This window comes from Acipenser ruthenus, chromosome 33 (genome assembly GCF_902713425.1).
Source record: "Acipenser ruthenus chromosome 33, fAciRut3.2 maternal haplotype, whole genome shotgun sequence".
Taxonomy (NCBI): domain Eukaryota; kingdom Metazoa; phylum Chordata; class Actinopteri; order Acipenseriformes; family Acipenseridae; genus Acipenser; species Acipenser ruthenus.
Genome location: NC_081221.1, coordinates 13,658,582 through 13,671,779, shown reverse-complemented (window position 1 = coordinate 13,671,779; position 13,198 = coordinate 13,658,582). Strand labels below are relative to the sequence as shown.

At 47.1% G+C, this 13,198-nt stretch overlaps 1 protein-coding gene across 1 annotated transcript in view; it reads left to right on the top strand.

The window, feature by feature from the left end:
• LOC117416421 (mitogen-activated protein kinase kinase kinase 3) overlaps nt 1-10,547 on the top strand; it is a 33,675-nt gene extending 23,128 nt beyond the window's left edge. Inside the window, exons 11-17 of the mRNA XM_034027469.3 lie at nt 149-241; nt 1,162-1,353; nt 1,490-1,638; nt 3,473-3,604; nt 4,582-4,711; nt 7,231-7,408; nt 7,896-10,547. Of these exons, the coding sequence (XP_033883360.1) occupies nt 149-241; nt 1,162-1,353; nt 1,490-1,638; nt 3,473-3,604; nt 4,582-4,711; nt 7,231-7,408; nt 7,896-8,124 (1,103 nt within the window). The 3' untranslated portion in view covers nt 8,125-10,547. The remainder of the gene's footprint in view (nt 1-148; nt 242-1,161; nt 1,354-1,489; nt 1,639-3,472; nt 3,605-4,581; nt 4,712-7,230; nt 7,409-7,895) is intronic.
• Nucleotides 10,548-13,198: the final 2,651 nt, after the last annotated feature.

Below are 13,198 nucleotides of genomic sequence, written 5' to 3'. Positions count from 1 at the left end.
GAAAGGATACAGGAGCAGAAAAAGAGTCGCAAGCAGCCAAATCCAGGAAAGGGAACGAGTTTCAGTGCACATGATAACTAGTCTGGTGCTGATAGCAAAACCCGGCTCTGTTTATACACATTGATGAAGTGACTCTTATTGTCTGCAGATCGGGAGAACCAGGTCTACGACAAAGCCGGGAAAGGGGGCACGTATCCACGGCGATACCACGTGTCCATGCAGCACAAGGATTACAATGATGGTGGGTGCAACGCGATTAGTCATTACCAAGATCGGCCACTAGGAAGTGCTGCGCTTACCTGCAGTTCAGCTGCACAGTTACTGCATTGAAACATAAGCATGGCAGTACATGTTAAAGATTTCCTGTGGTTTGTTTGTTTTTAGATTCCAGTAAATCCTGCTTTTAGAGTGAGCTGAACTGAGTGCACACTGGCAGTAAAACCTCAGAGAGGAGTTTATAGTCTGGATAATGGAGGCACTTGGATCGAGCAGTCGTGAACGTACTGTCTCTGCGGTGCCTGGGTCATTCAGGTCACGCTGCAGTGTGTGTTGTTTTGTCTAATAATGATTGCAGTCCCCTGAAGGAGTTTCTGAGAGCAGGGCTCAAGCAGTCCTCTCTCAAGAGTCAGCTGTGAGCCGTGCTTTATTTAAGTATAAACAGAACATCTGACCTCCATATAAAACAATAGGAGAGCCGTGTCTGGTTGCTGTCTAATATAGAATAAAAAATAGCAATAAATAATGTAATGAAAATGACTTTATCCACTATATCCCAATAGGGGATCATTATTGTATGTCGTTGAGATATTAATGTATGTGTGTCTCTCTATCTCTCCCTCCCTCCCTCTCTCTCCCTCTCTCTCCCTCTCTCTCCCTCTCTCTCCCTCTCTCTCTCTCTCTCTCTCCCTGTCTCTCTCTCTCTCTCTCCCTGTCTCTCTCTCTCTCACTCTCTCACTCTCTCTCACTCTCTCTCTGTCTCCCCCTCTCTCTCTCTCTCACTCTCTCTCTCTCTCCCTGTCTCTCTCTCTCTCTCTCTCTCTCTCTCTCTCTGTCTCTCTCTCTGTCTCTCTCCCTCTCTCCCTCTCTCTCTCTCTCTCCCTCTCTCCCTCTCTCTCTCTCTCTCTCTCTCTCTCTCTCTCTCCCTCTCTCTCTCTCTCTCAGGCCGGCGCACGTTCCCTCGGATCCGTCGGCAGCAGGGGAACCTCTTCACTCTCGTCCCGTCCAGCCGCTCGCTCAGCACTAACGGGGAGAACCTGGGGCTGGCAGTGCAGTACCTGGACAGCAGAGGGCGCCTGCGCAGCGCGGACAGCGAAAACACTCTGACTGTGCAGGAGAGGAACGTCCCCACCAAGTGTAAGTGAGGGAGGGGGCTGAACCACTGCTTAGCACAGTTAAACCTGTATTATTGTGTGAGAAATCAACCAGTCACAAAGTTCCAGTGCATGCGTCTGATTCAGCGTTAACCCTGCTGTGTGTGGGCCTCTCACAGCTCCCAGTGCCCCAGTGAACTGGCGGAGAGGGAAGCTGCTGGGACAGGGAGCCTTTGGGCGCGTCTACCTGTGCTACGATGTCGACACGGGCCGTGAGCTCGCCGCCAAGCAGGTCCAGTTCGACCCGGAGAGCCCCGAGACCAGCAAGGTGAGAGTCGGGGGGGGGGGGGGGGGGGGGCATGTCCTGGATTGCTACACTTTGTGACTCAACGAAAGATAACCATGTAGCTCACTTCTGCCTCCTAGTGAGAGCCTGGCGCAGTGCGTGTGGGTTGACTGCATTTAAGCTTTCATCATAAGTAAATGAACACAGTGGTTCTCTGCGGGTAACTCCACTCGCTCTCGATTATATTTGTGTTACCCGTTTAGAACTCTGTTATACAGGAAGGGTTAGAATAATGAGAAAAATCAGAATAAATACCCAGAGAGCCAGATGATATGATAATATAAGATTTAAATTACTGTATTAATATATATATATTCAGAACTGGATGGACTCTGAAGACTAGATTGAAGGGTCAAGTTTGTAAATCGATGACCCTTTTTTTTTTAAATGGTGTCATTTGTGGCTAGCTTTCTTGTGTTTATTGTGTATATAAATAAAGCTGCAGAGACAAGCCTGACCTGAGCTGCAGATTGCTCAGTGATGTCAACAAAGACTTATGTTCTGGCCAGAGTTTAGAGGAGCTTGAAAGCTGTTTCCTGTCTACAACTGAGAAAATGAATCCTGTCACTTCCTGGCATAGGAAAGTGTGAGTGTGTGTGTGTGTGTGTGTGTGTGTGTGCAGCTATTACTATCAATGTGTGAGAAAATGTCCCCACAAAGATAGTAACTCGATAACCCCACTTTGTAAAACAGGTTTTTAAGAACTAAATATGTGTGTGTGTGTGTGTGTGTGCGTGTGTGTGTTGAGAAGGGAACGAATCTGTGCCTTTTAAAAAACAATAATAGAAATGTGATAGCACTGTGAGTAGTGTGGAGGGGGTTGTAATAGAAACGTGATAGCACTGTGAGTAGTGTGGAGGGGGTTGTAATAGAAATGTGATAGCACTGTGAGTAGTGTGGAGGGGGTTGTAATAGAAATGTGATAGCACTGTGAGTAGTGTGGAGGGGGTTGTAATAGAAACGTGATAGCACTGTGAGTAGTGTGGAGGGGGTTGTAATAGAAATGTGATAGCACTGTGAGTAGTGTGGAGGGGGTTGTAATAGAAACGTGATAGCACTGTGAGTAGTGTGGAGGGGGTTGTAATAGAAATGTGATAGCACTGTGAGTAGTGTGGAGGGGGTTGTAATAGAAATGTGATAGCACTGTGAGTAGTGTGGAGGGGGTTGTAATAGAAATGTGATAGCACTGTGAGTAGTGTGGAGGGGGTTGTAATAGAAATGTGATAGCACTGTGAGTAGTGTGGAGGGGGTTGTAATAGAATCGTGATAGCACTGTGAGTAGTGTGGAGGGGGTTGTTCCACGTTTGTGTATGTGGTACAGGGTAGGGTATGGAGCAGGGTGCTGTGGCTCAGTGACTGAGGAGGGCAGGGTATTGATTGGGTGAGATGTGATTGGTTGAGATGTGATTGGGTGTGGCTCAGTGAGTGAGTAGGGCAGGGTATTGATTGGGTGAGATGTGATTGGTTGAGATGTGATTGGGTGTGGCTCAGTGAGTGAGTAGGGCAGGGTATTGATTGGGTAAGATGTGATTGGGTGTAGCTAAGTGAGTGAGTAGGGCAGGGTATTGATTGGGTAAGATGTGATTGGGTGAGATGTTATTGGGTGAGATGTGATTGGGTGTGGCTCAGTGAGTGAGTAGGGCAGGGTATTGATTGGGTAAGATGTGATTGGGTGAGATGTGAGTGGGTGTGGCTCAGTGAGTGAGTAGGGCAGGGTATTAATTGGGTAAGATGTGATTGGGTGAGATGTGATTGGCTGTGACCCAGCCTGTTCCTCCCTGGTAACGTTGGCCTCCTTTGTGTCCTGGCTGGGTAGGAGGTGAGTGCGCTGGAGTGTGAGATCCAGTTACTGAAGAACCTTCATCACGAGCGGATAGTGCAGTACTACGGCTGCCTGAGGGACAAGGCGGATAAGACGCTCACCATCTTCATGGAGTACATGCCCGGGGTGCGTACTGCCAAGCCTGCTACCTCACTCACCAAATAGTTTCCTTTCTTCAACTCTATCAACCTCTGTTCATACTGCTGCCAGAGCTCAGCAGCACAGAGAACCTGCTGCTGTTGTGCAACATTAAGCACTTCATTCCATGAGAAATCCCTGCTTGTGACAGTCAGTCTGTTCAGAGTGGAGGCTGGATCGATGATGGCTACATCATGAGCTACAAAAGCAAGGGAAAACTTTTCTGATCCCATTCTAGCCGTCTAGCCGCTGTGTGCAAAGACTTGTTAGGAAGAGTTTTAGAAATGTTTTCATAAAGACAACTCGTGGCACCGTGGAGTAGTGGTTAGGGCTCTGGACTCTTGACAGGAGGGTCGTGGGTTCAATCCCAGGTGGGGGACACTGCTGCTGTACCCTTGAGCAAGGTACTTTACCTAGATTGCTCTAGTAAAAACCCAACTGTATAAATGGGTGATTGTATGTAAAAAATAATGTGATATCTGTATAATGTGATATCTTGTAACAATTGTAAGTCACCCTGGATCAGGGCGTCTGCTAAGAAATAAATAATGTTTAGCTAGTTTTATCAACGAGGCACTCCACATTTCATTGGGGTGTGTCACTATTATTACTAGACTGAAAATAACAATTGTGTTGAAAGCTGTTTGGTTAGACAGGGAGACTTTAGGTAAGACGAATTGAAACTAAACCAGTGATTCAGCACATTGCACAGGAAGGAAATGTCGAAATGCTTTACCAGTTTAGGAAATGGGGGAAATGGCCCTTGAGGTCTGAGCTGGTGGAAGTGTCCTGAAAAGGAGCACGAGCTTCACAGTGACAAGCATGACATACAGTTTTATGATGGCTACGGTTTCAGACACTGGGGAACTGAGGCTGTGTAGAGCAACAGGCAGTGTTGTGTAAACCAATGTTGTGTAACGCAGAGCCATTACTGCTAATGCTGATTGAAGCTCTCCTGTGTGCAGGGCTCTGTGAAGGATCAGCTGAAGGCATACGGAGCGCTTACGGAGAACGTGACCCGGAAGTACACACGGCAGATCCTGGAGGGCATGTCCTACCTGCACAGCAACATGATTGTGCACCGAGATATCAAAGGTGAGCCCTCGGGCTTCTCGTAACACTCGCATGTTTTGTGTAGCTGCTTTTATGAACGGGTGTAGCTAGCGCGCTTCGACATGGACACGGAAGGGTTAAACTGAGAGCACAGGGCTGAGCGGGAGGAAGACGGGGTCAAAGTGCAGGCCCACAGTCCAGACAGAATGTCATAAATATGTAACAGGAACACCCGTCTCCTGGGCAGCCCCTCAGCCCGGCTCAGAGGAAGGCTTGACTTCCTCTGTGACACGAGCACAGACACACACAGGGTAAAGAGCTTCAGTGTGGGACACGACTGCTGACTGCGTTCACGTCAGGCTTGCAACGCATTCCTGCTGAGAGGCATTTAACTGTGCAGGAGATACTGGGGCTGCTATTCAGACCCAAGGCTCTGATTATGCAAGTACAGGCACAGGCATTCCTTCCAGAAGTAGCTTTTAATGACAGTCCTGTAGCTGCTTTTATAGCAATGAGTTGGAAACACAGTCATGCATCCAAACATTTGTGGTTTGAGGCTTGCAAGAGAGAAAAGCTGGTTTCTAAGCTATGAGATAGGATGGTGCTTGGAAAGGGCCAGTGATGCTACGTTCAGGCTGGGAGTTACAGTACTGCTGCTTGCTGTGTCAGTGGTCACTTCTTCTGTACCACAGTCCCCTTCACAGTTCAGCACAGTCTGTGCCAGAGAGAGGCGCACGACTGAACGTCTGCTTACCCTGAATTACTCAGTGTCTGGATTGCTTCACTCTGGCTCGCTGACTTTATTGGGTGTTAATGGTGCTAATGATGACTTGGAATGAATAGCTTTGAGAATCCCCCCCCCCCCTCCCCCCCTCCCCCTCTCCCTCTCCCCCCCCCCCCCTCCCCTCTCCCCTCTCCCCTCTCCTCTCCCACCCCCTCCTCTCTCCCCCCCTTCCCCTCACCCTCACCCTTTCCCCCCGTCCCCCCCCTTCCCCTCTCCCCTCTCCCCTCCCCCTCTCCCCCCTTCCCCTCCCCTCTCCACAGTGCTGCCCTGTGCTCAGGCTCATTGCTAATGCTGCACTCTGAAGTCTCAGCCTTCGGATTATTGATTATTATAGAAGGAAGCGGCTGCTAATGGGTGTTCTGTTTTGCTGTTACACTGCGTGGGTGCAAGTGAAGGGATTGTGGAAGGGCTGACAGCTGTGAAACTGGATCTCCACTCCGCAGCGTTTCCAAACCACACAGTGATCCTGAATCCTCAGCAGATCTGTTAGAGGCTGGGACATGGTACCTGGTTCATTGTTTCTGCAGGGTCTGTTAGCTCATGTTATTTATCGCATGTGGGTTTTAATTAGGGCTTTTCGGTTTTAACTGATAAAACATCCCAAATACAAAAAAAAAAATGAAAAAACTACCTTTCCCAGTGCTGCTGGGCAATGTCCCGCCTTCCAGACTCGTATCTATCATTGATTCGTTCTGAATACTTTAAACCCGCCCCAACTACTGAGTGACAGCACATTTGATTATTTTTATTATTATTTGTTTATTTAGCAGACGTCTTTATCCAAAGCGACTTACAGAGACTAGGTTGTGTGAACTGTGCATCAGCTGCAGAGTCTTTTACAACAGCGTCTCACCCGAAAGACGGAGCACAAGGAGGCTCAGTGACTTGCTCAGGGTCACACACATTGAGTCAGTGAGTGAGCCGGGATTTGATCCAGGGACCTTTTCTTTAACCACTGGACCACACAGCCTCACATTTTTATTGGAGACTCTGCTAGCGAGATTTAAAACGAGATTACAATTAGCAATGCAGGGTTGTTAGCAGGATTTAAAGCTGTATTACAGTTAAGATACGGAGGATTTAAAACAGAATTGCAAATTGTGGCGAAATGTAAAAAAATACCTACACACGAAAACAGATATAAAAAGAGAAAGCCCCGGAAAAAAAAAAATAAAAATTACATAAAACTCGAAAATAGCTAAAAATAAGCACCGAAATATGAAATGAATAGAAACCTGAAAACCAGAAGCCTTAGGTATAATTGAGCCATTTATACACAGACAAGTACCTCCTGCTAATCCTACTGTGATGTGCATCAGCATGATTATTCTCTGGCACAAGTTCTAGGGAGTCAGATGGTCATGGTGTCATGCTTGTAATGCATGTCAGGGTCAGCTCCCCCTCTCTCACTGCTGTATCCATAATGTTTTTTACATTATTCAGGATATACTGACATTTTTAATATAACATTCTAGCAGCTTCTCATCTAAAGCATTGTCTTTGAGAGATCTGCACAGTTCAAATGAATGTATAAAATGCAAGCAAAGAGCCACCAGAAGCAGAGGGTGGGGGGGGGGGGGATAATATCGCTGGAGCTGATATGAGTTAAAAAAATAAAAATGCATTTAAAAACCTCGAGCAGGAAAGAATCCTGGCTCTAACATCAAGAAAGCAGAGTCGAACACATTCTAGAGAAACACAAAATATATTTATATATATATATTGTAAAGCTGCAGGACGGTTTGATTGATTTCTTTGTTTGTTTGGTTCTTTTAAGGAGCCAATATTCTGCGTGACTCTGCGGGGAACGTGAAGCTGGGGGATTTCGGCGCCAGCAAGCGCCTGCAGACCATCTGCATGTCTGGGACGGGGATCCGCTCGGTCACCGGCACCCCTTACTGGATGAGTCCGGAGGTGATCAGCGGGGAGGGCTACGGCAGGAAGGCTGACGTGTGGTAAGACCTCCGTCCAGTTGCAGCTCAGCCCCCTATGCAATCTGATTGGCTAGGATCCATCAGGAGAGGTGATTGGATGAAAGCCAGAATCTGTTGCCCGGCAGCTGTTTTTGGGGTTGTAATTGTCCTAGTGCACGTGCTGCATGGATGACATGAGCGCCCTGGCACAGTGAAGGCAGGAGAGCCGTGCCAGGACTCTGCAGCGGCACCAGCCCAGTGTCACTCCATCCAGCACACTGGCTGGTTTATTAGTGCTCGGGGGTGGAAAAAAAAAGTTTCCATGAAATCATTCCTGATGTCTTAAAATAAACCATTTCTTTGTGTGTTCTAATTTACCCTAGAAGGCAAAAGTGATTTTGCCTTGTTCCTTTCCAACAAATGATGGGCCTTTTCCTCAAATGCTATTTTGAAAATGCAGTTCTAATAATAAGCTGGAAAGCGATGTCCCTGGTGTCTTGTTCTGACCCTGTGTTGTTTCTGCTGGTAGGAGCCTGGGCTGCACAGTGGTGGAGATGCTGACGGAGAAGCCACCGTGGGCGGAGTTTGAAGCCATGGCAGCCATTTTCAAGATCGCCACCCAGCCAACCAACCCCCAGCTCCCCTCGCACATCTCGGACCACTGCCGGGACTTCCTGAAGCGCATCTTCGTGGAGGCGAAGCACCGGCCGTCCGCAGAGGAGCTGCTGAGACACCCCATCTCTCAGACCGTGTTCTGAGCTGGCCCCCCACCCCCTCTCCAGGCAGATGGACTGGGGGCGGACCGCGGAGCTGCAGCGTTACCAGCTTCTTCATCCCGTGGAGAGAAGGGAGCAATCCATCACCAGCAGGGGTGCTGCAAAGAAACTAAGTGTGTGTGTGTCTCTAAAAACAGAGTTCAGTGCTCGCACTACCAGTGCAATCCAGAAGAGGTGACTGCAGGCTGTCAAATTTCTTGTCCAAAGACTGTGTTGCTGATGACAGATCTGCAGAGGTCAGGATCCACTGGAGTATTTGTACATGTGCCAATCCGTCTGATCTTGTTCCTGCCTTCACCGTCCTCCCGTGCAGCAGCTCAGGAGAGTCTTCAAGCCTTTACCAAAGAGTATTTCCTCACTGGAGCCGCACAGCTCTACTGCCACAGTGCTGTGCCCGGCGCCCTCGGGGTTTAAAAAGGGATTCTGCTTCCGAAGCATACCAAAGAAAAGTGTCCTTACTGAGAGGATTATAATGATTGCTTTAAATATCCACTCCAGTATTTTTATACTTTACCAAATGCTATCTGTTACTGCAGCAGGGAGAAAGAAAGACTCTCACAGGGGTTCAGACATGCCAAATCCTAGCATTTATTTTGTCAGAAATGCACTTTTTATGAATGTAGTTTTTTTTAGCTTTTAGATCTATTCTTCTCATATAATGTGACGCCTTTTTTACTTTATTTATATCCTCAAGATCATTAATTGATGATTTTTTTTTTTTATGTATACCGACTCTAGACTGTTTGAAATCTAATGATGCCTTTAAAACAGAAAAAGCAGCTGGTTTTGCAGAGATTATGCAGAAGGTTTATTTGTAATGAAGAGCTGGGAGAAATGATCAATCGCCTTGCTTCCTGTCAGATCTCATCACGCCGCAGAATAACGGTTTACTGTAGCATAACTGTAGAACCTGATCATTTCGTTTGACATGTTTTCTATCTAAACGTACCAGTGTGTAAGCCCATTAATGTGCAGTGTTACCTGCCTGTCTCCACATAAATTGGCTATTCCTGCGGTTATGTAGTCTTGCTGGTACAGTAATGACCAGCTCATCATTAAGACTAATCTGTCAGAATATCGTTCCTCTGACTAGCTCTCCCTTTGGACCTTTATCTGGGATTCAAGTAACTGCAGGCAGAGCTGCTATACAAGAACACCTGCTTCTCATTATTCATGAAATGCTGCCAGTATCTTCAAACCAACAAAGCACGCTAAATGAATCCTATGGTGCTTTACAAGGATGGGTTTCGTAAATAAATATGCCGAGCTGCACGAGAGCTTGAAAAGAACAGCGATTTAAAACCATCGCTGGCACCTTCATCAGAAAAGATCTTGCTTCCTCCACAAAAGCAAGCCCTCGTTGTCATGGCAGCCCATGGCTTGTGAACCGCTCCCTTCAGGGGGCGAGTATAGTGGAGAGAGGCGCTCCAGACAGGGATTCTGCAGTGTGTGCCTCAGCTCTACAGTGGAATCTGACAGGGTGCGATAGCCTGGCATTTCTCCCAGCCTGACGATTCTGTTTAGCCCAGGGTAGGTCCGTCTCAGTGCCCAATCTTTTACTTTAAAAAGGAAGTAAAGCAACACAGTTCAAATGTTTTATATACTGTAATGTAGTGACCTTCCCGAAAGGACAGGTCACGAACTTCCTTAGTCCACATGGGATATTATCTTTTTTTGGGGGGGGGGATATCTTTTGCATCAAAAGATGTTATTTAACCCTTTATTGACAACACCGGGTAGGAATCTGTGCTGTAGATTTGTTTCAGCTCTTCTGACATCTCTCGCATTTATACAGTATTATACATGTTAACTCCACACAAGGATATTAACTGAATTATTTAACATTGCACCATAAAAATGAGCTATTTTAACAAAGCTGTTCAAACATGGCAGAACAGCAACAGGTTAACACAGTAAACCGACCCGGGGCAGAGTCATTGTTGCCCAGTTACCACTGTAGAAGATTTTAATTCGATAGTTTTGTATTGCCATGTTTGGTCTGTGGAGTATTTGAATAAAAAGCAGGTATTATCCTGTATGGTATTCTATACAATGCAAATACCAGCCTGCCTGTCTTTCAGTTTGCGATGGAAGTTAAATGTTACTCTCATACAAGCAATTCCATGGCAAGCTGCTGTTAACAGGACTGTAAATGGCTGCTGGTTCATCTTTAACTGTGTAGAGTCACAGGGAGTGTCCTCCACTGCATCAAGCATTGGGATGAGTTTGTTGCTGTGGTTTCATGGTCACTGATGAGCACTGGCAGGGTGGGACCCTGGGTTAAACAGAAGAATAGGAACCAGTATATAAATATATAAATATATATATATCGACAGGGGGCTTGCAGTGCAAAGCCAGCCCAGTGTATCAAATGTATTTACAATAAAATGATCAATATACCTATTGATACTGGGGGTGTTTGTGATTATGCATTTCGAATGAAACAGTCCTGTATGACTTTATTCCTTTCTCTTTTACCCTCCAAATTTGCCTCAGTCACATACCAGGTCTGTCCTAATGAGCCTCTCAGCTTTACCTTGCTGGAGCTGCAGAGGTAAGCCCGGAGCCTCTCAGCTTTACCTTGCTGGTGCTGCAGAGGTAAGCCCGGAGCCTCTCTGCTTTACCTTGCTGGTGCTGCAGAGGTAAGCCCGGAGCCTCTCAGCTTTACCTTGCTGGTGCTGCAGAGGTAAGCCCGGAGCCTCTCTGCTTTACCTTGCTGGAGCTGCAGAGGTAAGCCCGGAGCCTCTCTGCTTTACCTTGCTGGAGCTGCAGAGGTAAGCCCGGAGCCTCTCTGCTTTACCTTGCTGGAGCTGCAGAGGTAAGCCCGGAGCCTCTCTGCTTTACCTTGCTGGAGCTGCAGAGGTAAGCCCGGAGCCTCTCAGCTTGACCTTGCTGGTGCTGCAGAGGTAAGCCCGGAGCCTCTCTGCTTTACCTTGCTGGAGCTGCAGAGGTAAGCCCGGAGCCTCTCTGCTTTACCTTGCTGGTGCTGCAGAGGTAAGCCCGGAGCCTCTCAGCTTGACCTTGCTGGTGCTGCAGAGGTAAGCCCGGAGCCTCTCTGCTTTACCTTGCTGGTGCTGCAGAGGTAAGCCCGGAGCCTCTCAGCTTTACCTTGTGCCCAGCAGCAACCCCTGCTGGCGGGGAGGGCAGTGACAAAGGCATTGACACCATCGGACACTGGGGCAGAGTTGAAAATCGATTTGAAATCTAACGTGATTGCCACAATTTCATCCGACAGCATGAGTTTAAAATCCTGTCAGCGGTAGGTTAATTCATTTATTTAATGACAACTCTACGAGACGTGACAGAATGTTTGAGCCGGAGGCAGGCAGCCCCAGTTTGATACTGGGAACGAGAAGAGACTGGTTTTATCGTGCAGATGGAAAGGTGACCTGCCTTCTGTCCGTGTGCTGAATTAAATAACTGATGTAGGAGATCTCAAGGTCTGGTTCTCCTGCTGTGCTCCACCAGAGATATCAAAGAAGTGACACAGATAGAAAACAAGTTGGTTCTCGTGGCGAGAAGGGGTGCAGACTGTCCCTCTCACAGGTCACGGTCCAGACTGTCTTCAGTGTCTCACAGGAGGACCAGCACGGCTTTGACAGCTTTCTATAGATAGATAAGAAACCCACTCCAGTGCAACAAAACATTTCAGGAAAATAAAGAACCTCCAATTCACCCAGCAGATTACACCCTCTGCATTTCTCTCCCACCGCCTCAAAATGATCGAAATCTGGATGTGATTGTAGAAAAATAAAAACACGCAGCAAGCCAAGCAGCCCCACAATGCAGTCCTGCCCCCTTCGCTTGTTTAGAAAATGTGGGATTTTGTGAATGGAAACTGGGAGCTGCTCCACTGGAAACTTTTAATTAAAACCAGAGAAAGAAAAATAAATAATCTGTTTTTCGATGCAGATAAGCCCACTGGCCGAGTGTTCGAGGGGGCTTAGCAAACCAGTTGCAGTGTACAGTCCTGCACGAGAGGGTTCAAACAGGGACGCTTTGGAAAGAAATTCTACAAACAGGAAGCTCTCCGTGACTCCCTGCTGCTTCTCCTCTCGCAGTTACAGCAGCGCGCTTGTCTGTCCGTCTCTCTCCTCAACTGGCCATGGTTTTTCTATACAACACTAGAGGACACGCTGAAAAACAGCTGCGGTCCAAGGGTCTACACAGGCAGTGTCTTACTGCACTGAAATTGCATTGTACCTGCAGTTTAACAGACAGCTAGAGTACACCTGCAGGTCACATATGCAGAATACACCAAAAACACAGCTGCAGTGCCAGAGACCACCTATAGGGGTCACTGTGCACCACACAGACCCCTCTCCACTGCTGAATTCCATTCCTAACCACACACTGCTATCAAACAGGTGTTCATTACAAACAAACAAACACAGCACAGCAGCTGTGCTCGAGCAGCGAAACATCTTGCAGGCCTGCAGTGAATAACTGAGTCGGCACATCCCACAAAACATCCTGGCGTTCCTGGGGTGGAATCTGTTAAACTAAACAGCTTGATAGACGGTCCTCTTTCTGAAAGATTTCGATTCAAAGCGAGGGGAGAAACATTAAAACTTAATGGGAAGATTCCCGAGATTCTCAAATACTTTACAATACAAAATATAATACAATATAGGCTCTTGGGCTATACAGTGATCCAATTCAAGGAAACGGTTCTTTGGCAGATCAAAGAGAGAACTCACCCTAACAGAGGGGTCTTTTCGTATGAAAGAAACATCACACTTCCCACTTCTCTGATCTACATGCCAATGTTCTAGACATTTAAAATGAGCCACATTAGAAGGAATAGATCTGAAAGACTGACACAAGCCAGACCCTGTGGGTTCGGCTCCACTGCTCTGATATCAATCATGTTTATACAAAATCAATTTAACAGTGAACAGTCCAGATAACAACAATGGCGACAGGACCACGTCCCAGTACCCTGCATGTCTCTACCGTTTCTAAAAGAGATTTCTCTTTACATTTCTAGTAAACCAACCAGCAAAACAAATGTGTTCTCTGTGACCGCGTTTCCAACAGTGAATTTTTTACTTTG